Source organism: Anabrus simplex, chromosome 1 (assembly GCF_040414725.1).
Source record: "Anabrus simplex isolate iqAnaSimp1 chromosome 1, ASM4041472v1, whole genome shotgun sequence".
Classification (NCBI taxonomy): domain Eukaryota; kingdom Metazoa; phylum Arthropoda; class Insecta; order Orthoptera; family Tettigoniidae; genus Anabrus; species Anabrus simplex.
Genome location: NC_090265.1, coordinates 1,708,864,346 through 1,708,886,271, shown reverse-complemented (window position 1 = coordinate 1,708,886,271; position 21,926 = coordinate 1,708,864,346). Strand labels below are relative to the sequence as shown.

The following is a 21,926-nucleotide window of genomic DNA, read 5'->3' as shown; positions in this document are numbered from 1 at the left end:
AGAAAAAAAGCCGCACGTATTTCTGAGAACAAGGCATCGGAGAATGATATTGCAGCGCAGACTCTCGTCCCTCTTCCCTCGACTCGCCGCACGCGGCTTGCTGCTGTATATCGGTTAGGAGCGGGGACTGTGGGGATAGGTGCGCTAGGCTTTGGTCTATCAACGATGCGTTACTCATCGTATATACTTCCTCACCCCATACTCATAGATAATAGTGTGCTAGTATTTCATTCCCGTTTACTTCTACATCCTTGTAGAAAGACACTGCAGGGCCGCTATTATAGGAGTAATAGTTTTTATTTTTATAGGTAGATATGCTAAAATGAAATGCGATCTTTCAGGTTCTCTTTTGTTGGTTGGATTAGAACCCGTGATAATGGGTCGGACACAACCTCTGATCTCCCGAGGAAGCTAATTAACCAGTGAGCGATGGATACGACCGCTGTAAAATTCAACATTTTTATATATTATCAATAATAATAATAATAATAATAATAATAATGGTGCATGGCATCTGTATAGGCTTGGTGGTGTCCTAATCAGGATAAAATGAATGGCGAAGACGTCATAAATACCTAATCCCTAAGCAAGGGGAATCAACAGTATGAGAGGATTGATTCCGAAAATTGAACCGGGGCCATCGGACCAAAGGCAAGCATTCTAACCATTTAGCCACCAAGCCGTATTTTAATTTGCTAAACCTTAGGTTACCAACTCCACTGATCGGGGTTGAGCATTGGCAGTGGCAGAGGCCAGGGCAGTAGCTTGAGAAGCAGCCTTGACAACACAGCAAGCTACTTCGTTGGCTACCGGCTACAGCTCAAAACGCTTTTACGTTCACTAAACCAACCTTCGAAAAGGGGTAGGTAATCTAAGTCTAATGGTAGCCCACGTCTTGATGCCAGCAAACGCCACTGAACCGACCCCGTATAGAAACGGGGTAAGGGTTGGACAAACATATTCATATAGCCTATTTCCTTCTTGTCTTGAAATAAGTTCTATGCATTTCGGTCTTACAGTGAAGAATAAATATTTACTGCGGGTGGCAGTTGGGACAAGCCACGTGGCAAGGCCATAATATTAGCTCACTACAAGGAGCCAAAATGGCCGAAATGAACTTTGTGGTGGTAGGAGTCCCTGTGCCCTGACCAACTTTGCTTTTACCCTACCTGCGCCATCTAGTGAGACATTATGAAATTTGGCATTCATTCATATGTCATTTTCTTGAATTAAAGGCGTGTATCAGTTTAACCAACTCCAGTTTTCAAACGATCTGCTATAAAGTTCTGTGTATCATCTTGATACCCATTCTTTTAACAATTAAAAATTGTTCATTCCACTTACTCTTTACTTATCTAAATTCCTTGTCGTGCTGGCCGAGTGAACTTTTTTCTGGGGGTCAATGAGAGCGGAACTGAATGTTGGCATTACTGTAGCATTCCTCGGAGCTGAGATCCTGACAACGTATCGTGACAACAGTGGAAGAGCATTTGTGATAATCGTTGAAACCGAGAAAATGTTGTGTGAACACGTCAGATAAGGTGAAAATTGCGTTCCATCACGCATTGTCTTTTAGTTTTAAAATTTAGATGTTATAGTTCCGGTCCTGGTGAAACCAAACCGTTTAAAATTCATGTATTAGTCTGTTTAGTCAGGTAGTTTGACTTTACTCATATCTTCTTATCACATTGCTAATAATGTATTTTGAAGTTCTCGTTTAATTAGTGACTCACCAGAAGAAATCTTTCAAGGCCAACACTCAATCTCCAGCAAATGTTTATGGATCGGCAAGATGGTAGAAAACACTGGGGCTGAACTTGCTCATTCTGCTAAGGCAACTTTTTATTCTCACTTCATGGTCCCTTGCTTTGCTACTCCACCTTGGCAGTCGAGGTGGATTTAATACCTCATCGCAGTGGGCAATGTATGATGTCGCAGCATGGCTTCCAAGAAACATTACAAGCTTCCCTACGTCCCGAGGGAACTATGGACTTGTTCATCGAAACACTCACTGGAACAGCATTTGAGATGACAGTGTCACCCTTTGATACCATTATGTCAATCAAATCTAAGATTCAGAAAGTTGAAGGTAAGCTTATTTTTTATGTTAACTTAGGAAAATACTTTGTCTTTCCTTTTTCATCTCTTCTAATATCCCAAGATCATAAGTCATACCTGGTTCATCAAGAAGTGGGACTCTTTAAGAGTTCATGAGTGTCTGCAACTTTCAATGCATGGTAGTTAATTTAATCTTGCTAAATATATGTCGGTTTTCTCATTTGTGAGATTTTATAGATTACGTTATTATTGAAATTTTAGTTTTAACTTCCCCTGCATCAAAGTGGATGAATGTTTAAGAAATTTTCAAGAATCAAACTTGAATAGGGCCTATGTGTAGGTAATAAAGGAGATATGTCTCCTTTGAAAGCCGTGGACCAACTTGCGTGCCCATTTGGCAACTTTTTATTGAACACGAAATGCAGGCTGATAGATGGACAGCCATCATACTGAATATGACGCAGTTAAATGATAGTGCATGGACATTTGCGCAGTGCTGGTATGATAATTTTAGTAATGTTATTGGATTCATGTTATGATGTGTACATCACATTAAAACCAAAGCACTGGATTTGTTTGGCAGGTGTGATGTTACGGTACTGGTACAATGCTAAAGTGGAATGCTCAAGTTGGGTACGTGTACAAATATCTCGCCACTGATATGCTTGTAGCATATGAGCTAAGGGAGCAAGGCGTAAGAGGTTAGTTTTCATGTTGAGGCTGTACATTTATCAGTCTTTCATGTTGTTGAGGCTGTACGTTTATCAGTCTATCACCACTTATTTGTGATAGCATTTCAGTATTACTGCATATACCATGTTCCCAGATCTTGAGGCAGTTCTGCAGACTTTCCACCATGTTAAGTTGTCTACTTTTTGGGAATTTTCTATGGCATGCAAATAATAGCACTCTGTCTACTTACAACTCTTCCCACACATGATATTGCATACAGCTGACGTTTGTGAACTATTGAGTGATTAAAATTCACTACAACTAAATATAGAAAATAGGCCTATATGTGTGTATTAACCTTGAGGTACCAGTAGTCTACTTATTCACTTAGGTTGATCAGAATTTTATGAGGAACAAATAAGACAAAATCATTGTCAAGTCAGGTAAGACAAAATCATTGTCAGTTTGCTGAGTTGATGGAGTCTTCTTTCAACTTAGATTGTATAAGGGTCCTTCAGCCTAGTTGCTAGATGTTCTACTTGCAGCACATGTGTATCACCACAGCGTGCTGGAGCACAATTGTCTTTTCCTGACAATTCTTAGATTCTCCTCTGTCTTATTGATAGTTCGGTTACATGAACAAATTTTATCCACTTAATATCACTGTAATATTTGTCCCAAATGGAAGATAATAATTGCTTTTACTCAAACAAAGTGTAAAATCTGTGGTAAATTAAGAATTAGTACAAAATATTTTACCTGTAGAGAATAATATGGATACACACTTTATTACCTTACAACTATTTTTTCTGCTACGTCGCAGTGCTTCCGTACTTGTTTTGTTTGTCTAAGACTTTCATGTGTGGTGTCTTTACTCACTGACGTTGTTTGAATTAATTCCTGTGTGATGTCTTGGCTCACTAAAGTTGTTTGAATTAATTAGGTGCCTTTTCTTCATGTTGCTCATTCATTTTGTGCCCTAGCTCATTCATTAAGTGATATATTTATTGGTCCAGAGATCATGCTATTTTCCTTTCACCAAAAAAGTAATATATTTATTGGTCCAGGGATCATGTTATTTTGCTGTTTGAACTGCCCGCACTAGTCATATGGACAAAGATAATGAGAATTCACAGACATAGCACTCCCATTCGTCGGTGCTAGCCCTGGACCTCAAGAAAGAATCAAAAGACGGCACGCGCAGCAGAGTGCAACATAAGGGAGTCCTGTCTACAGTACGTATATATATTTCTCTAGTAACGATGGTATTTCTTAATTTACCGCTGATTTTACACTTTATTTGAGTAAAAGCAATTATTATCTTCCATTTGGGACAAATATTACAGTGATGTTTCGTGGATCAGATTCGTTCACATAATCTGATAATTCTTACATGCTTCATCTGCAGTGCTATACGGTACAGCTTTTCTTTATTGGTCTGTGCACATACTGACATGACAGGAAACCTTTGGTCTAACACATCAGAGGTGAATAGACCGCCTCTCGAAGGGAGTAACCCCCCACTCGTGTCAGCTATTGGTCCACATTGCTTAAGATATTTTCAACTGTGGTAGTTGGTAACGAAATCTAGCTCTGTTTGTTTCTGGCAGTGACATCATATTGCACGAAATTCCACCCATTGGCAGTAGCTGCAGGAAACATGGAGGATGGTGCACAATTAATGATCTGAGGAATATAAAAGTAAATGTACTTCTTTGGGTGGGTCCCAGGCATTCATAGTGAAAACATCTCTCCTCTACAAGTAATACGAGTATGATTTCTATTATTTACCTTGCATTATAATGTCACGCTAAGGGAACCTTATTCCGCCTCTACCCCCCACGGCTGCATGCATAAACCAGTGCTAAGTGATATGGTAGTGGAGGGATAATAGTTATCCAGTGTCTTTGAAGTTTAGTAACAGTAGTAATTATGTATAGTAAATTTGTCTCATTACTAAATAATTTTAAACAATTAATGCTGGCCTGTGTACAGCGATCAAGTTTAAAATATTTCAGCAGTGAGTTACTTGCAGTAAAACCTAACTAATTCACAAAGAGAGGTTAAGAATCCAACATGGCCTGGCTCACACATCGTCACAACACGCTACACAAGGCTGCCAACTTAGGAACTTTGGTCAGGCTAGTGACAAGAAATGACACAATATGAGGCACGTCCAGCTAGTAACAAGACCAATGATCTCGATTGGTTAGGTCTGGCAAGACTATTGGGCTGGATTGGTTAAATCTAGCTGCTGACAAGACTATTGGCTGGGGCAGGCGAAGCAGCCCACAGGCCTCTAGTATCCACTGTGACAATATTGGCTAATGAAAAGACCATTGGATAGTTACCTTGCAGATACTGCAACCACATCCGGCAAACGCCGCAACACGTCACTTTCAAACTCTGTGGTTTCATTATTTTCACGGAATGTGGTTGTAACGTAGTGGATCACACATGATGCAGGCTCAGTCAGAGACAATAGAAACTGCTCTGCAAGTAGGAAATAGCTGCTTCCCAGAGATTGACATAGTGCCAGATCTAATTATTCTGTATAAGACAGAATACTTCTAGGGGTGGGTTCATGGGTACTTTAGGTTCCATTTCATATCAATTTTACATGATTTTTATCTTCCTAGAAATGCAGATGACCTAGTAAGTGTAACCATGCTAACATAGCAATTGCTTTATTATAGGTTTCACAGTCTGCAAGTACAGTGTACACATAACAGCAATAAAACCGAGCAAAAATGACACCAAAGTTAGCGCATTTATTGTTTTAAAGTACAATAAATAATAATGTTATTGTTTTTATATTCCACTGACTACTGTTGACTGTTTTGAGAGATACCGAGGTGGCAGAATTTTGTCCCACAGGAGTTCTTTTATTTGCCAGTAAGGCTAAGGCCACACGAGACAGTAAATACAGTTGCAGCAAGCAGTGAAAACTGTACCACGGCAATTGTTGCCGCTTGATGCCACATGTCGGCAACAAATGCGTTGTAGCACAGTTGCTGCAGAGCAAGGATCATCTGTTGTTCCTGAAGATCTAGTTCATTTGTGAACCTTGCAGCAAATGTTGCTTTATCCGCGTTACTTGTACAACTGAAACAGCTTTGACAAAAAAAGAAAGTGGTGGATTCAGCCTATTATCAGTGGAAGGTCAACGAAGGGTAAATTTGTCCTTATTCATGAGAACTTGAAGCTTTACCCAGACAATTTGTTTTTTTACTACCGAATGTCACTGAACTCTTTTAATGATCTATTGTCAGTTATAAGTAGCGAAATGTCGTCGCCGTTGCTGTTCATTGTAATAATATACAACCTTGTACTACGAAATAAACATGTAACTTTCCTCATCAGGAAACGAGAGGCCCATTTTCAGTTATTGTGGGGGGGCTTCTTAGCACCATTACTGCACATATTGTAAAAACGTGTACTTCTCCACTTCCAGAATGACTCTTTCACTGTCCACGTACTCCATATTTCGTAAATGTACTATTCTTATATAAGTAATGAACGAAAATGAAATACGCAGTAAATACCGTCTCTTGTGGCCACCATCCAACAGCATATGCATTGAAAGAAAATGGCTCTGGCCTATCCCTTCAACAGCAAGACCTTGAACTGCTTCTGGCAAACTGCATTTACTGGCAAGTGTGGCCCATCACATTGCAACACAAGGTGCACATTTTTTTCTCCTGTATTTGCTGCTGACTTCCAACAGCATTAACTGCTCATGTGGCCATAGCCTAAATCTACCAACATGAGGCCGTCGTATTTAAGCACCTTCACATACCGCCAGACTGAGCCAGGATCAAACCTGCGAAGTTGGGGTCAGAAGGCCAGCACCTCAACTCTCTGAGGCACTCAGCCCGGCTCTTAAAGTAGCTAGCTGTGCACTTCTTCATCCCACTCTTCCTGAGTACTACTTCAGCATACATTTGTCACTGTAACCGGAACTGGTGTAGTAATATCTGACTGCTATTTAGAGTCAACAAATTATTCAACAAATTAATTTAAAACACCACCTAAACGATACTTTATTTCTTGCCTTTTGGCAGAATTATAAAAACATTATCATATGTGGACATGTTTCAACCACTTAATGGTCATCTTCAGCTGTCTTTAAATAGCTTAGATGAAACAATTTGATTAGTAAGTACATTCAAATCTTAAATTACTTTCCCATGGGAACTTATAACTATTGCTTAAAGCGTTTGAAATTTGGGGGATAAGTTAATCAGTCACTCCTGATCTGCATTTAGGGCAGTCGCCCAGGTGGCAGATTCCCTATCTGTTGTTTTCCTAGCCTTTTCTTAAATGATTGCAAAGAAATTGGAAATTTATTGAACATCTCCCTTGGTACGTTATTTCAATCTCTACCTCCCCCCGAATATTTGCCCCAATTTGTCCTCTCAAATTCCAACTTTATCTTCATATTGTGATCTTTCCTACTTTTAAAGACACCAACCAAACTTATTCGTCTAAAGGGGGTGATTTTAGTGATGTGGTGTGTAAAAGGTACTTAAATTATAATTTGCGGTATTAATTCAGCCCGGGGGCCACTACTTTTGTAATGTTATAAGTGAGTGGAAATTAATGCAATCTTACTTGGAGAGCATCTGAGAGGAGAGATGTGTTCATTGCGATGTCCAGGAACCCACCATCCCGCCCCAAGAAGTACATTTACTTTTATAACCTAATTAAGATTATTACACACCATATTCATTTCTCGAGTAGCTTCTTGTATTCCTATTGGCTAATGTAAAGTGGCACTTGATCTTCCCGGGAAGGAACTTAATCATCATTCGTTACCAACCGCAGCACAATAAAAGCGCAAGTGGCCGCGCTCACGAAACTAGAAGCCTAGGGCCGCATTGCGGCTTCTAACCGTCCAGACCAATGGTCTTGTCCATGGCAAGAATCCTAACTATCTAGACGAATGGTCTTGTCCACGGCAAGAATCCGAACCGTCCAGACCAATCTTCTTTCCTCACAAAACTAGGGGCCTAACGCCGCTTTGCGGCTTCTAACCGTCCAGACCAATGGTCTTGTCCACGGCAAGAATCCTAACTAACTAGACCAATGGTTTTCTCCACGGCAAGAATCCGAACCGTCCAGGCCAATTGTCTTTCCTCACGAAACTAGGGGCGTAACGCTGCTTCGCGGCTTCTAACCGCCCAGACCAATGGTCTTGTCCACGGCAAGAATCCTAACTATCCAGACCAATGGTCTTGTCCACGGCAAGAATCCTAACCATCCAGACCAATCGTCTTCCGTCCAGAGGCAAGAATCTAATAATCACCACCACCAGCTAGCGAAGAAAGCATAGTTCCTAAGTACAGAGGTTGGCAGCACAAGCACTGCTAGAGAACATCCTTTCCGAGTAGGCTGCGAGCGAGGAAATAAACGACAGTCGCTATGCGTGAGTGGCCCCCGGGCTGGACTAATGATCATTTTGCATCTACAGTAATATTAAAAAACTTATTTTCTAATTGGACATATTTAATAAATCTTGAAACGTCTGTAATAAGGCACTTTTTGTAAAAACACTAGGTGGCTTGATCTTGCTTATGTTAAAATCGATGTGTATAACAGTCTTCAAGTTTCTTATTGATTGTCTGTTGTGTTGATTATCTTCCTTGAAAGTTGATTTTTATTTTTAATAACAGGTTGTGTTGAATTGTCAATTTACAATGGTCCTATTTACAATCTCTATTAAGTTACGTGAAATGGTGGTCCTCAGATTTGGGCAGCTTGCCTCACGATCTGCAACCAGCAGAAAGATCGTAAAATGTTAAAATGTGTCATTGAACGAAATTGTTCTAATTTAGTTTGACCTCGGAAAGAAGGTGGTGATAAGGGTGTGTTGTTTTAACTCGCCTTTCTGTAATGGTATTTATACTCCGCCGCCTTGGGACCGTTTTTGTGTACACAACCTAGTGTTATAGCGATGTGTCACAGTTTGCTCGTTTGTACGATTCGCCAGAGAGAGGGGAAGCAAGGTCGTGTCGTCATCTAATATGTCTTGCGAAGGGGGAGGAAGTACTAGCTGTGCTTCCGTGATGTCGTGTTTCGTTATTTTACTTGTTCATCTTATTTGACTTCTGTTTGCCCATTCTATGTATTTACTTATATGCCACACATGTTTTTTTTACACTGATTGCATATCAACCTATAAATGCCTGACTCCTGAAATGCATCGTCCTTAAGTTTGACCTAGTTATGATTGAAGAATCTAGTGGACAGCTTGCAAGGCAGTGTGTTCAATCTTGAGCTCCTGATGTTATCAGCAACATTGTTACAAAACAAATTATACTAAAAAGGGCTGATTTCAATGGGGTTTCTTTTGTAAGCAACTTTGAATAATTTTAAATAACTTTTACGAATAAGAACAAATCATTTTAAATCAGGAAATTGTGTATTGAATATTTCAGTAAACGAGGATTTTTGTTTTTTTTTACCAGAAAACGTTTGTATAAAGAGAAAATGTGTGAAATTTTCTTATTTATTTTAATTTTCCTTTCCTTTCTGAAACATTTTGTTATGCGGGGTTTTATTGTACCCTAAAATTGACCATCTAAATGTCACTAACTGAGGTCGTTCACACCTGCACAGGATATTGTATTTTCAGTTTTGATCATTAATCTGATTGATTTTATTAAAATATATTAACGTCATGTCCTTCTGCATAAACATATGCATGTTAGTTACTAGTTCCCTACTTTGTCCATGCAATACACTATATTTGAGTTTCAAGGAAACTCCACCTGTTTTATTAGTGTTATGTTAAACAGCAAATCTAAACCTGCGCTCTCGCTTGTGTGCAAGAACCCACTGTCATGTCATTGTTCTCAGGCAGGCACACATTCGGCATGGTCTCTGCACTGCTTATCACCCATCTCTCACTGCTGCACTCTGGCTAAGTGCACAGTTGCCAGTACCTCTACACCACTATATTCTCATATTTAAAGCAAATTGCCTAACTAAGATATGAAAAAAGAATCCACTAGGGGTGATAGGAATTCTTCACTTTCTCTTGCCTATCCTGATGAAAGGGAAATCTTCTAATACTAGGTGGGAAGAAATCCATCATAGCAGCAATTAAGTTACACCACTCTGCATGCAAGGGATTAGGAAGGATTATGGTATTGTAACTTGGGATATTTCTTTGCGTAGTGAATATACAAAAAATATGGGCTTGAAGGAAGTTTAACCTCTTTTGCGGAGTGAATGCTTATAAATTAGTACACACTCACCTCTCTACATTCGGCATATATTTTCTAAACAGATCAGTGGCAGAAAATTAATATAGTTCCACACAAATCGTGTTTCACCCCTTATACAGCACATCACTTGGTGTACCTACTGAAAAGAGGTCAACAGTTTGACATTCTACATGAATTCACTGCTTTGGTAACTTCATTAGCCAGTATTTATTACAACATTGAATTGATACTCGTACCCACCATCCAAGACACTTTATGTAATATGATTGTTGTTCTGAGAGGAAACCAACTAGAGTATCAGCTCTTTTAATGTTACTTGTGTGAGAAAGTAGTTTCAAGCCTTGATAGATCAAGATAGTCTGATAAAGAAAGGAAAATGTATGAAAAACTCTAGGATCTGCATAGCAAAACCGCTGGGTCCAAAGAGAAATTTAGCTAAAGAAAATTGTAGAGGAAGGATGACTGGCAGAATATGACTGAAGTAAGTGGAAGTGTATTGCACAAGGCCGTCAAGGAATTATAGGCCTAGATAGAAAGTGGATTTTTTTTTTAGATGTATAGGAAACCAATAGCAGCGACTCAACATGAATGGATAGACCAATATATACAGTAAAAGAAACACAAAGCTTCAAAAATCAGTGGCTCCAGCCTTCGTAAACAAGGGACCCCACACATGCTGACATGTTAAGTCATGGCTCTCTACCCATTTCCTGCACGCGCGCGCGCGCACATAGTTTTTTTTCATTTTTGTTATCTTCTTTGATCATTCATGATTCTTGTTAGGACCTTTAGCTACCCAACTGATAACTGTCTAGAAGGACATGAAAACCCTTCGACTGCAAGAAAAAATAGCACTGGACAGCACGTTAGGGGAGGTGATCCTGTTTAACCAAGAAAAGGCAAGGAAAAAGCAGCAGCACAGATTGAGAGATGACTAAAGTAGATGATTTATGGTGTGGATTCCTAGTCACAGTCTGGTTCATGAACTATGGGCAGCAGCAGATTGTCCTAGTAAATGGTCCTGGAAGTTGGGATACTAGTTATTGTGGTATAGAAGCCAGTATCCTTGTCATTCTGAGTCGCGACCCTCGAGTGTTTAGAACCGACGTCCACTTATAGTTCCTACACTGTCTTCAATTAAAATCTCATGAGGGCTATTGAAATGTAAAACCAACCAAAAGAACTCCTGCACGATAATATTCCAGCACCTCGGCATCTCCGAAAACCATAAAAGTAGTTAGTGGAACATAAAACCAATAACACCATTATTATTAAAATTAGTGCAATGTTTCGCAGACATTTATTACAGCAATATTTTCATTTGGTATAGAAGCTTTGTATGTAATGAAATACCATTCCCATCCAAGAGACCAGGGATTCCTCTCATGTGCTTTGGCAAACACATTAGAATTTAATAAACAGAGCAAGTGGCTGCACAGTTTGGCTTACTTAGCTATGAGCCTGCATTCAAGAGTTAGTGGGTTCGAACCCCAATGTTGGCAGCCCTGGAGATTATTATCCATTGGTTTCCCATTTTCACACCATGCTGTACCTTAACTAAGGCCATGGTTGCTTCCTTCCCACTCCTAGCCCTTTCCTATCCCATCTTCACCATAAAACATATCTGTGTCAGTGCAGCATTAAAGCAAATTGTAAAAAAAAATATAGTTATGTGACAGTGTGTGAGGGATTACCAAAATGCAAATGAAAGGAGAGAAGAAGAATGAAATTAGATTAAATAAATCAATCAATACTGATCTGCATTTAGGACAGTCGCCCAGGTGGCAGATTTTTTATATTTTTTTTTGCTATTTGTTTTACATCGCGCCGACACAGATAGGTCTTATGGCGACGATGACACAGGTAAGGCATAGGAATGGGAAGAAAGCAGCCATGGCCTTAATTAAGGTACAGCCCCAGCATTTGCCTGGGGTGAAAATGTGAAACGACGGATAACCATCTCCAGAGCTGCCGACAGTGGGGCTCGAACCCACTATCTCCCGGATGCGAGCTCACAGCTGCGCGCTCCTAACTGCATGGCCAAATTGCCCAGTTGGTGGCAGATTCCCTATCTGTTGTTTTCCCACCCTTTTCTTAAATGATTTCAAAGAAATTGGATATTTATTGAACATCTCCCTTGGTAAGTTGTTCCAATACTTAACTACCCTTCCTATAAACGAATTTTGCTCCAATTTGTCCTCTTGAATTCAAATTTTATCTTCATATTGTGATGATTCCTACTTTTAAGAACACCACTCAAACTTACTCGTGTACTACTGTCATTCCACGACAGCTTGGAACATACCACTTATGATATGGATGTTGATTCCCATAGAGAACCTGATATATTTGTCCTGAATGAGTTAAATTTATAATGAGCCCAACTTAGCACACTGGGGCGAAATGCTGTCAACTGGGAATGAGTTAGCTGGAAAATTTATAATGTCCAGTAACGGACCATTTACATACCACTTAGACGAGCAGCTAGTCTTCTTTCTCCCAAGTCTTCCCAGCCCAAATTCTGCAACATTTTTGTCGGAAATCACGTAGAACAAATCAAGCTGCTTTTATTTGGATTTTTTTCCAGTTGTTGAATCAAGTAATCCTCGTGAGGGTCCCATACATCGGAACCATACTCTAGTTGGGGTCTTACCAGAGACGTATATGCCATCTCCTTTACATCCTTACTACAACCCCTAAACACCCTCATAACCACGTGCAGAGATCTGTACCCTTTATTTACAATCCCATTTATGAGATTACCCCAATGAAGATCTTTCCTTATATTAACACCTAGATACTCATAGTGATCCCCATAAGGAACTTTCACCTCATCAATGCAGTAATTAAAACTGAGAAGACTTTTCCTGTTGGTGAAACTTACAACCTGACTTTTTACCCTGTTTATCATCATACCATTGCCTGCTGTCCATTTTATAACATTATCCAGATCATTTTGCAGTTGCTCACAATGTTGTAACTTATTTCTCTATACAGAATAACATCATCCACAAAATCCTTACTGCTGATTCCACTCCTTTACTCATATCATTTATATATATATATATATATATATAAGAAACCATAAAGGTCTAAAAATACTGCCTTGAGGAATTCCCCTCTTAATTATTACAGGGTCAGATAAAGCTTTATCTACTCTAATTCTCTGAGATCTATTTTCTAGAAATATAGCAACCCATTCAGGCACTCCTTTGTCTAATCCATTTGCACTCATTTCTGCCAATAGTCACCCACGATCCATCTTATCAAATGCTTTAGACAGATCAATCACAATACAGTCCACTTGACCTCCTGAATCCAAGATATCTGCTATAACTTGCTGGAATCCTACAAGTTGAGCTTCGGTGGAATAACCTTTCCTAAACCCAAACTGCCTTCTGTCGAACCAGTTATTAATTTTGCAAACATGTCTATTATAATTGGAAAGACTGCCTTCCCAAAGCTTACATGCAGTGCATGTAAAACTTACTGGCCTGTAATTTTCAGCTTTATGTCTATCACTCTTTCTTTTATACACAGGGGCTACTAATAGCAACTCTCCATTCATTCGGTATAAGTCCTTCATACAAACAATAATCATGTAATTACTACAGATATGGTACTATGTCCCAACCCATTGTCTTTAGTACATCCCCAGAAATCTTATCAATTTCAGCCGCTTTTCTAGTTTTCAACTTTTGTATCTTATTGTAAATGTCATTGTTATTAACTTATATGTAAATTTTAATACTTGTTTAGCATTAGTCACCTCCTCTATGTGGACATTATCCTTGTAACCAACAGTCTTTACATACTGCTGACTGAATACTTCTGCCTTTTGAGGATCCTCACATACATACTACCCTTGTTCATTAATGATTCCTGGAATGTCCTTCTTTGAACCTGTTTTTGCCTTAAAGTACCTATACCCCCTCTAGGGACACCATGACCTTGAAGTCGGTGTGGGGGCTTGTGTGCTTGTTGATCCCGAGGACTGTGCCAGCTCAGGGTTGCCCATGCTGGATAGGCCTTGGTGTAGGGCCAGACTAACAAGGTGTCCCCCGAGTTGCCTGAGAGGTGTCTGTGCTCTTTATTCTTCATCACTATTTCTACCCTTCTATTCTCACCATCTTTAATTTCATTCCTCTTCCTGTCTGGCCACCCTCTCTGCCTCGGGTAGATTAGGTTAGACATTACAGAAAAAAATAAAAAATTTAAAAAAATAAAAAAATTAATTTTAAAAAATATTTAGGTTAGTACGGAGGTTTTATCCTCCCCCAATCACAAGTTTCGGGTCGTGGCGAGGTGATGCATGGCTACTGGGAGAGTAGTTCCAAGCGACCCCCTCCAGATACCGGGCGCCCTCTGGAGTATATAGCCTTGCCTCCGGTAAATCTCCTTGGCTCTGCCGGAGGTCGACCTCATATTTCCGTGAGTACTCGTGGGACAAAAGACGGAACCTCTTTCTCTTCCTTCTTTTACAAAGGGTGGCACCCTTCAAAAAACAGCGTCAAATATTGGTAAAAAACGTAAGCGGTATACTCCAGTTCCTGTAGACTACATGAGTGACGAACGTCTTCCTCGATTCCTGGTTGCTTCCAGGGTCGATGGTAAAAGTTTCCTTGACGAATGTCCTTTTATGATAAGTAATTCAATTGAAGAAATTGTTGCTGGTGAAGTCGACGAGATGCTCAAGCTCCGAGATGGATCCGTACTTATGAAGACATCTACGGCTGAACAGTCCAGACGGCTACTTAAAGCCAAGTTATTCGGTAAGGTAGAGGTGAAAATCGAGAAGCACCAAACCCTTAACTCCTGCAAGGGAGTTATATTCCACAGGGATTTGGTTAAGTCTTCCGATGATACAATGATCCGGTACCTAGCACGTCGGGGTGTAACCGACGTGAAGAGGTTGAAGAGGCGTGTGGGTGATAAGCTACTCGATACGGGTGCTTTCATCCTTACCTTCGACGCTGAGACCATACCTGAACGAATAAAGGTAGCACTGTATCGCCTGACTGTTCGTCTGTACATTCCGGCACCAATGAGGTGTTATAACTGTCAAAAGTTTGGCCACACCTCATTGCGATGTACAGGTTCGACGACCTGCAAAATGTGTGGGAAGTGCGAGCATGCTGGGGTTGAATGCACACCACCACCTGTGTGCGTCAACTGCCCGGGTATGCATGCTCCAATCTCCAAGGAGTGCCCCACATTCAAGCGGGAGAAGAAGATCCAGGAGATAAAAACGCTGGATAAGCTATCTTATCCAGACGCCCGGAGGAAGTTCAAATCCATGGCTGCTCCGGAGTTCTCCATCTCATTCGCGGAAAAGGTCGCAAACGTACGGATCACTCCACAGAGTTTTGTACAGAACACCGGTACTGAAAATGCATTGAAAAGTCAAAGCCAGCAACAGAATTCAGTAACTAAAGAAACTGGAGATTCAGCATGTGAAGCACCGAAAAGAGCGTTACTGTCGACGTTGCCTGGGAAGGGCCCTTCCCAGGAACGTTCGGCTGGGAAGTCCTCCCCCAACAGGGCGGGGGGAAAGACTTCCCCAAATAGGGCTGGAAAGTCCAGCCCTCCTTCCAATGCCCAGATCATAAAGGAGGAGAAGGTGAAGCCACAGAGCTCCCTCAAAAAATTGGAGAAGAAGCCTTCTCCAACTCAGTCGGGGTCCACAGGATCACCGAAGAAATCCGGCAAGCCATCTGCTGGCTCTCCTCCCAAAAAGAGAGAAACGGTGGGCAAGAGCGAGAGGCCCCGACGCCCTCTTGTTCGATCACTTTCTGGAGAACCTAGTTCTTATTACAAGTAACAACTCTCATTATTGTTCCGTATTGAAGATGACGTTAGGCATAGATATCAAGGATAATTAAATAAAAAACCACCTATTCAATACTTTCCACGTTTAATGTGGTTTATTGTCTACATGATTTTATGTAGACTCATTTGGTCAGGTACATGTTTCACCCATTATTTTGGGCATCTTCAGCCTGTAAACAACCTTTAGGTCAAGGTTTGGGACCTTTTTAACTAATATAAACATACTAATATATACACTATATACAACATATACATTATATACAATATATACAAACATAAGTCAATACAGTAAAGTTTTTTGGTCCTAATCTATTTAATATGGAAAATGTCCAAAACTAAAATCATGGGTCAAACAAGCTCCAGTTTTAAGATCACCCCTTCTCAAGAAGAAAAAAGAAGATCCGTTTCATTTTATTTTTAGTTTTGAACATTTTAAGTTAACCAGAACTGCCAAGTTAAAACACATTCAATTTAAATTTATATTTTCAATCTTGACCAACCTACAATCAGTTCAAATCTCCTCTTATTGTTGACGACACATCCTGTCACCAGACACGATACGTCAAGTACTTAATATGATATAGGGGTCACATAAACCCCGATTTGCAATCCTCTTCACCGAAAAGAAGATCCATTTTAGTTTTGGACATTTTCCATATTAAATAGATTAGGACCAAAAAACTTTACTGTATTGACTTATGTTTGTATATATTGTATATAATGTATATGTTGTATATAGTGTATATATTAGTATGTTTATATTAGTTAAAAAGGTCCCAAACCTTGACCTAAAGGTTGTTTACAGGCTGAAGATGCCCAAAATAATGGGTGAAACATGTACCTGACCAAATGAGTCTACATAAAATCATGTAGACAATAAACCACATTAAACGTGGAAAGTATTGAATAGGTGGTTTTTTATTTAATTATCCTTGATATCTATGCCGAACCTAGTTCTCCCAGGAAGAAGGCCCACTGTTCCAGACCAATGAGATCACCGTCCGCGGAGGGTCCAGTCACTGCGCCTCCTTCTTCTGAGGAGACAATGGAGACTGAACCACTCATTGTCGTGGATGGTGACGACAATACCGACAACCCCGGCAAGCCATCTGCTGGCTCTCCTCCCAAAAAGAGAGAAACGGTGGGCAAGAGCGAGAGGCCCCAACGCCCTCTTGTTCGATCACTTTCTGGAGAACCTAGTTCTCCCAGGAAGAAGGCCCACTGTTCCAGACCAATGAGATCACCGTCCGCGGAGGGTCCAGTCACTGCGCCTCCTTCTTCTGAGGAGACAATGGAGACTGAACCACTCATTGTCGTGGATGGTGACGACAATACCAACAACAACGGCGGAAAATGGCAGGTAGTTGACAAAAAGAAGGGCAAGCAATTGTCCTAATTTCGCAACACTACCAATCCACACAATGGCACTATTGCAGTGGAACTGCAGTAGTTACCACTGTCGCCTAGCTGAGTTACGTCAACTGATATCCGTTTATGCGGCCTCCATAGTCTGTCTACAGGAATCTCGTTTGAGACCTGGACACGACACGACTATGAGAGGATATCGTCTTTATTCCAAAGACAGAGTAGCTGTGGATGGCGCGGCAACTGGGGGCGTTTGTACCCTAGTTCGCTCCGACATCTTCAGCGAAGAAGTACCGCTCCGTACTCAGCTAGATGCAGTTGCAGTTCGCACTCCGTTGCCAGTAATGACAACGGTTTGCAACGTGTACTTTCCACCAGATTATAACCTTGATATGCATGCACTACAAGATTTGATCGCTCAGTTGCCTCCTCCTTTCCTCATGCTGGGGGGTGTGAACGCCCGTAACACACTATGGGGTTCTCCGTCTTCCTGTTCTAGGGGGAGGAAGCTCGAGCGAATGATCAACCTATTTGATCTTTGTGTGCTCAATACAGGGGAACCGACACATGGCATATTCTCACACCTGGATGTCACTTTGTGTAGCCGTGCGCTAGTTCCCCTGTTACGGTGGCAAGTTCACGACGACCTCTGTGATAGTGACCACTTCCCGATAATTCTGTCTCTCTTGAATCAAAGACAGTCCGAAGTACCCAAGCGCTGGTTACTTCAGCGGGCAAATTGGCCAGAATTTACAAAACGCGCAGCGATGGCTGATGATATGCTGGAGTCTGTTGACGACCACGTCTCTTCCATTACTACTGGAATTTTGGCTGCTGCAGAGGAAACAATTCCTTCCTCGTCCGGTATTCGTCGCCGGAAACAGGTCCCATGGTGGACGGACGAAATTGCAGCAGCCATACGTGATCGCCGACGGGCTTTTAAGCATTATCGTCGGAATCCTACGATGACCAATCATATCGCATTTAAGCGTCTGCGCGCGAAGGCCCGTTTTTTGATTCGAGAAAGTAAGAAAGCTATGTGGGAAAAGTATGTGTCATCCATCACGGCACATACTCCGTTATCACAAGTGTGGACAAAACTCTGTCGTATTGTCGGAGTACAGAATGTGCCCTCAGTACCCGGAATCTCCATTAATGGAGATAGTTACGATTCCTTCAGTCATTGCAGAACACATCGCGTCACATTTCGCAGATACGTCCAGCTCTAGGAGATACGACCCTGCATTTCTTCCAATTAAGCGCGAAGCAGAAGCCCACCATCTCTCTTTTGCCTCTAGTGCTTCGCATCCCTACAACGTGGCCTTCACGGAGTGGGAGTTGCGAAGTGCACTTGCGCTATGCAGAGATACGGCTCCTGGACCGGACAAAATCCATAATCAAATGCTTAAGCATTTGAGTGACAGATGTCTCAAGGATATCCTCACCCTATTCAACAGAATATGGAGTGAGGGAGTGTTTCCATCTCAATGGCGTGAGGAAATTGTAATACCAATTCCCAAGCCAGGTAAAGATCCAAAACTTCTGGATAGTTATAGGCCAATATGCCTTACAAATGGCCTGTGTAAGCTATTTGAAAGGATGGTTAACCGGTGTCTTGTGTGGGCCATGGAAAGGGAGGGCCTCTTGTCTAACTACCAGTGTGGTTTTCGCTTTCATCGGTCTTCCACTGATCATCTGGTCAGACTGGAGAACGCCATTCAGGAGGCCTTTCTCCGGAAGGAACACCTAGTCGCCGTGTTTTTTGACCTGGAAAAAGCTTACGATACTACCTGTCGATATGGGATTCTCTCCACTCTACACCAGTGGGGATTTCGGGGAAATTTGCCAACGTTTATTGAGAACTTCATGTCCCTCCGTCTCTTTCGAGTCCGAGTAGGGAATGCATTTTCTCAATATTACGTTCAGGAAAATGCAGTACCTCAGGGATCGGTACTGAGTGTCATGCTGTTCGCAATCGCCATCAACGGCATAGTTGCCGCTGCTGGGCCCGCAGTCGTTCCATCACTGTATGTAGACGACTTAGCTCTACATTACAGCTCCGGAAGGGTGGCGTTTGCAGAGAGACAGCTACAGCAAGCTATTAACCGAGTCGACAGATGGGCCCTGCAACATGGTTTTCGATTTTCAGCAGCGAAAACCTCAGTTGTACACTTCTGTCGACGTCGGCCTGTGCATCCCGAACCAGAGCTTCGCTTGCGAAACAGTGTCTTACCAGTGGTTGACACCTGCAAATTCCTGGGTCTCCATTTTGATAAGAGACTTATGTGGCAGCCCCACATCCGTCAGTTTAAGGTTGCCTGCATGAAGAGACTTAACATGCTTAAGTTTCTCAGCGGCACTTCATGGGGGGCTGACTGTGCGGTACTGCTACGATTTTACACGGGGACGGTCCTCTCCCGAATTGACTATGGAAGTGCGGCTTATGGCTCAGCATCAAAATCTACGCTGAGCCTTTTAGACAGTATTCACCATAGTGGAGTAAGGCTGGCAACGGGTGCTTTCCGTACTAGCCCCATTCCCAGCCTGCTCGCTGAAGTGGGAGTTCCACCTTTACGGATAAGGAGGCAGCAGTTACTCCTAACGTACGCTGCCAAAATTCGTGAAATCCCGCTACATCCAAGCTATCAATGCATCTATCGCACCCAATACCACCAGCGGTGCCAAGACCGGCCGAATGCCACACGGCCGGTTGGGTTTCGGATTGATAGCTTGTGTCATGATTTGAATATTGATATCGGTGGTAGTCTTGAACGAACTCTTAGCGAGGTACCTCCGTGGTTGGTTCCGCGACCGGATATACGTCTAGATCTGCTCCGTGGACCCAAGGTGAACACCGATTCCTCCGTTCATCGGAGGTATTTCCAGGACTTTGTTCACCAATATCCGGCCGCGAGACTTATCTTCACGGATGGTTCTAAAATCGGAGATAATGTTGGTTGCTCTTTTGTCATTGATGATATGAGTACGAAGATCTCGCTCCCTAAAGTATGTAGCGTGTATACTGCAAAGCTTTACGCCATCTTAGAGGCTCTGCAGTTTGCACTGCGTGACGAAAGAAGCCACTTTCTGTTGTGTACCGATTTGTTAAGCTCTCTGCAGTCTATTGAAACCTGTTTCTCGCAACACCCACTGGTGCAGCAGATACATGACCTTCTAGCCAGGTTAAGCGATGCTAGCACCAGAATTACTTTCGCATGGCTTCCAAGCCACGTTGGGATTGCGGGAAACGAACTTGCGGATGAAGCAGCAAAGGAAGCTGCACTTTTACCTCCAAGACCAGTCAATGTACCTGGTAAGGATATTTGTTCTCAGCTACGTCGAACCATCTTGGCGTTCTGGGAATCGGAGTGGCTAGATATCCGAACTCCCAACAAGCTGAGAGCAATTATGAAGACAACTACCGTGTGGCGGTCCTCTTTCCGACCTTCACGGAGAGAGGCCATAGTACTGTGCAGGCTGAGGATAGATCGTTTACGATCCACGCACTCTTATCTCCTAAAGAGGGAAGACCCCCCAGTGTGTTCTTGTGGTGCCGAATTCACCGTGGCCCACATCCTCACAGAGTGCGCCGATCTCTCTGGCCTAAGACGGAGCCTCGGCCTGCAGGAAACACTCGAACGCATACTAGCCGATGACGCGACTACTGCTGATCTCGTCATCCGCTTAATGTGCGACAGTGGACTTATCAAGGGTATGTAAATTACAAGTGTACTGTTACTCAGGGAACGTACGTTCCCTTTTGATACGTTAGTAATCCTTTCGGCCTAGTTTTATAATTATTTTTTGTTTTATTTTGTACTGCGTTTCCAAATTCCTTTGTTGAATAAATAATTTTGTTTTATATTTTAAATTTCTTTTCCACTTATTTGTTCAGAGAGGATGATTACCTCGTTGTACTTCCTCTTAAAACAAAAATCACCACCACCACCACCACTAAAGTACCTATACTTACCCTTCCATTTTTCACTAAAATTTGTATGACTGCCAGTTATGCTTGCCATCATGTTATCCTTAGCTGACTTGTTTGCTAGATTCAGTTTTCTAGTAAGTTCCTTCAATTTCTCCTTAATTCCACAGCCATTTCTAACTCTTGTTTCTTTCCAATCTGCACCTCCTTCTTAGTCTCTTTATTTCTCTGTTATAATAAGGTGGGTCTTTACCATTCCATACCACCTTTAAAGGTACAAACCTGTTACACATTCCTGAACAGTTGCTTTAAACACATCACAGAGTCTGTTTACATTTTTATTTACCATTTTCCTCTCATCATAGTTACTTTTTTAAACTTCCTCATGCCTGATTTATCAGCCTTATGGTACTGCATAATAGTCCTACTTTTAAGACCTTCCTCTCTATCACATTTATTTTTAACTACAACGGAAACAGCTTCACGATCACTAAAACCATCTATTACTTCGGTTTTTCTATAGAGCTCATCTGGTTTTACCAGCACCACGTCCAGGATATTCTTCTATTCTTCGCTCTAGTTGGTTCCATCACTTTCTGAATCGGATGCCCTTCCCATATTAACTTATTTACCATTTGTTGGTCTTGCTTCCTGTCGTTTGCATTACCTTCCCAGTTGACATTTGGTAAATTCAGATTTATTACAAGTGACTATATTCATTTTTACAATATTAAAATTCAATATATTAAATGTCTTGAAATCACCTATTCAATACTATTGAAGTCTTTAAGACTATAATACAATAATTATATTAAAGTTTAAGCGTATGATACATGTTTCAC

At 41.5% G+C, this 21,926-nt stretch overlaps 1 protein-coding gene across 3 annotated transcripts in view; it reads left to right on the top strand.

Annotated features, from left to right (window-relative positions):
* The first annotated feature begins 1,441 nt into the window (after nucleotides 1–1,441).
* LOC136858703 (AN1-type zinc finger protein 4) overlaps nucleotides 1,442–21,926 on the top strand; it is a 127,236-nt gene continuing 106,751 nt past the window's right edge. Inside the window, exons 1-2 of one of the 3 annotated variants that reach the window (XM_067138443.2) lie at nucleotides 1,442–1,541; nucleotides 1,726–2,089. In XM_067138443.2, coding sequence (XP_066994544.2) covers nucleotides 1,927–2,089 — 163 coding nt within the window. In that variant the 5' untranslated portion in view covers nucleotides 1,442–1,541; nucleotides 1,726–1,926. Of the gene's footprint in view, nucleotides 1,542–1,710; nucleotides 2,090–21,926 lie in introns of all 3 variants that reach the window. The other 2 variants (XM_067138442.2, XM_067138444.2) reach the window with 2 other exon arrangements.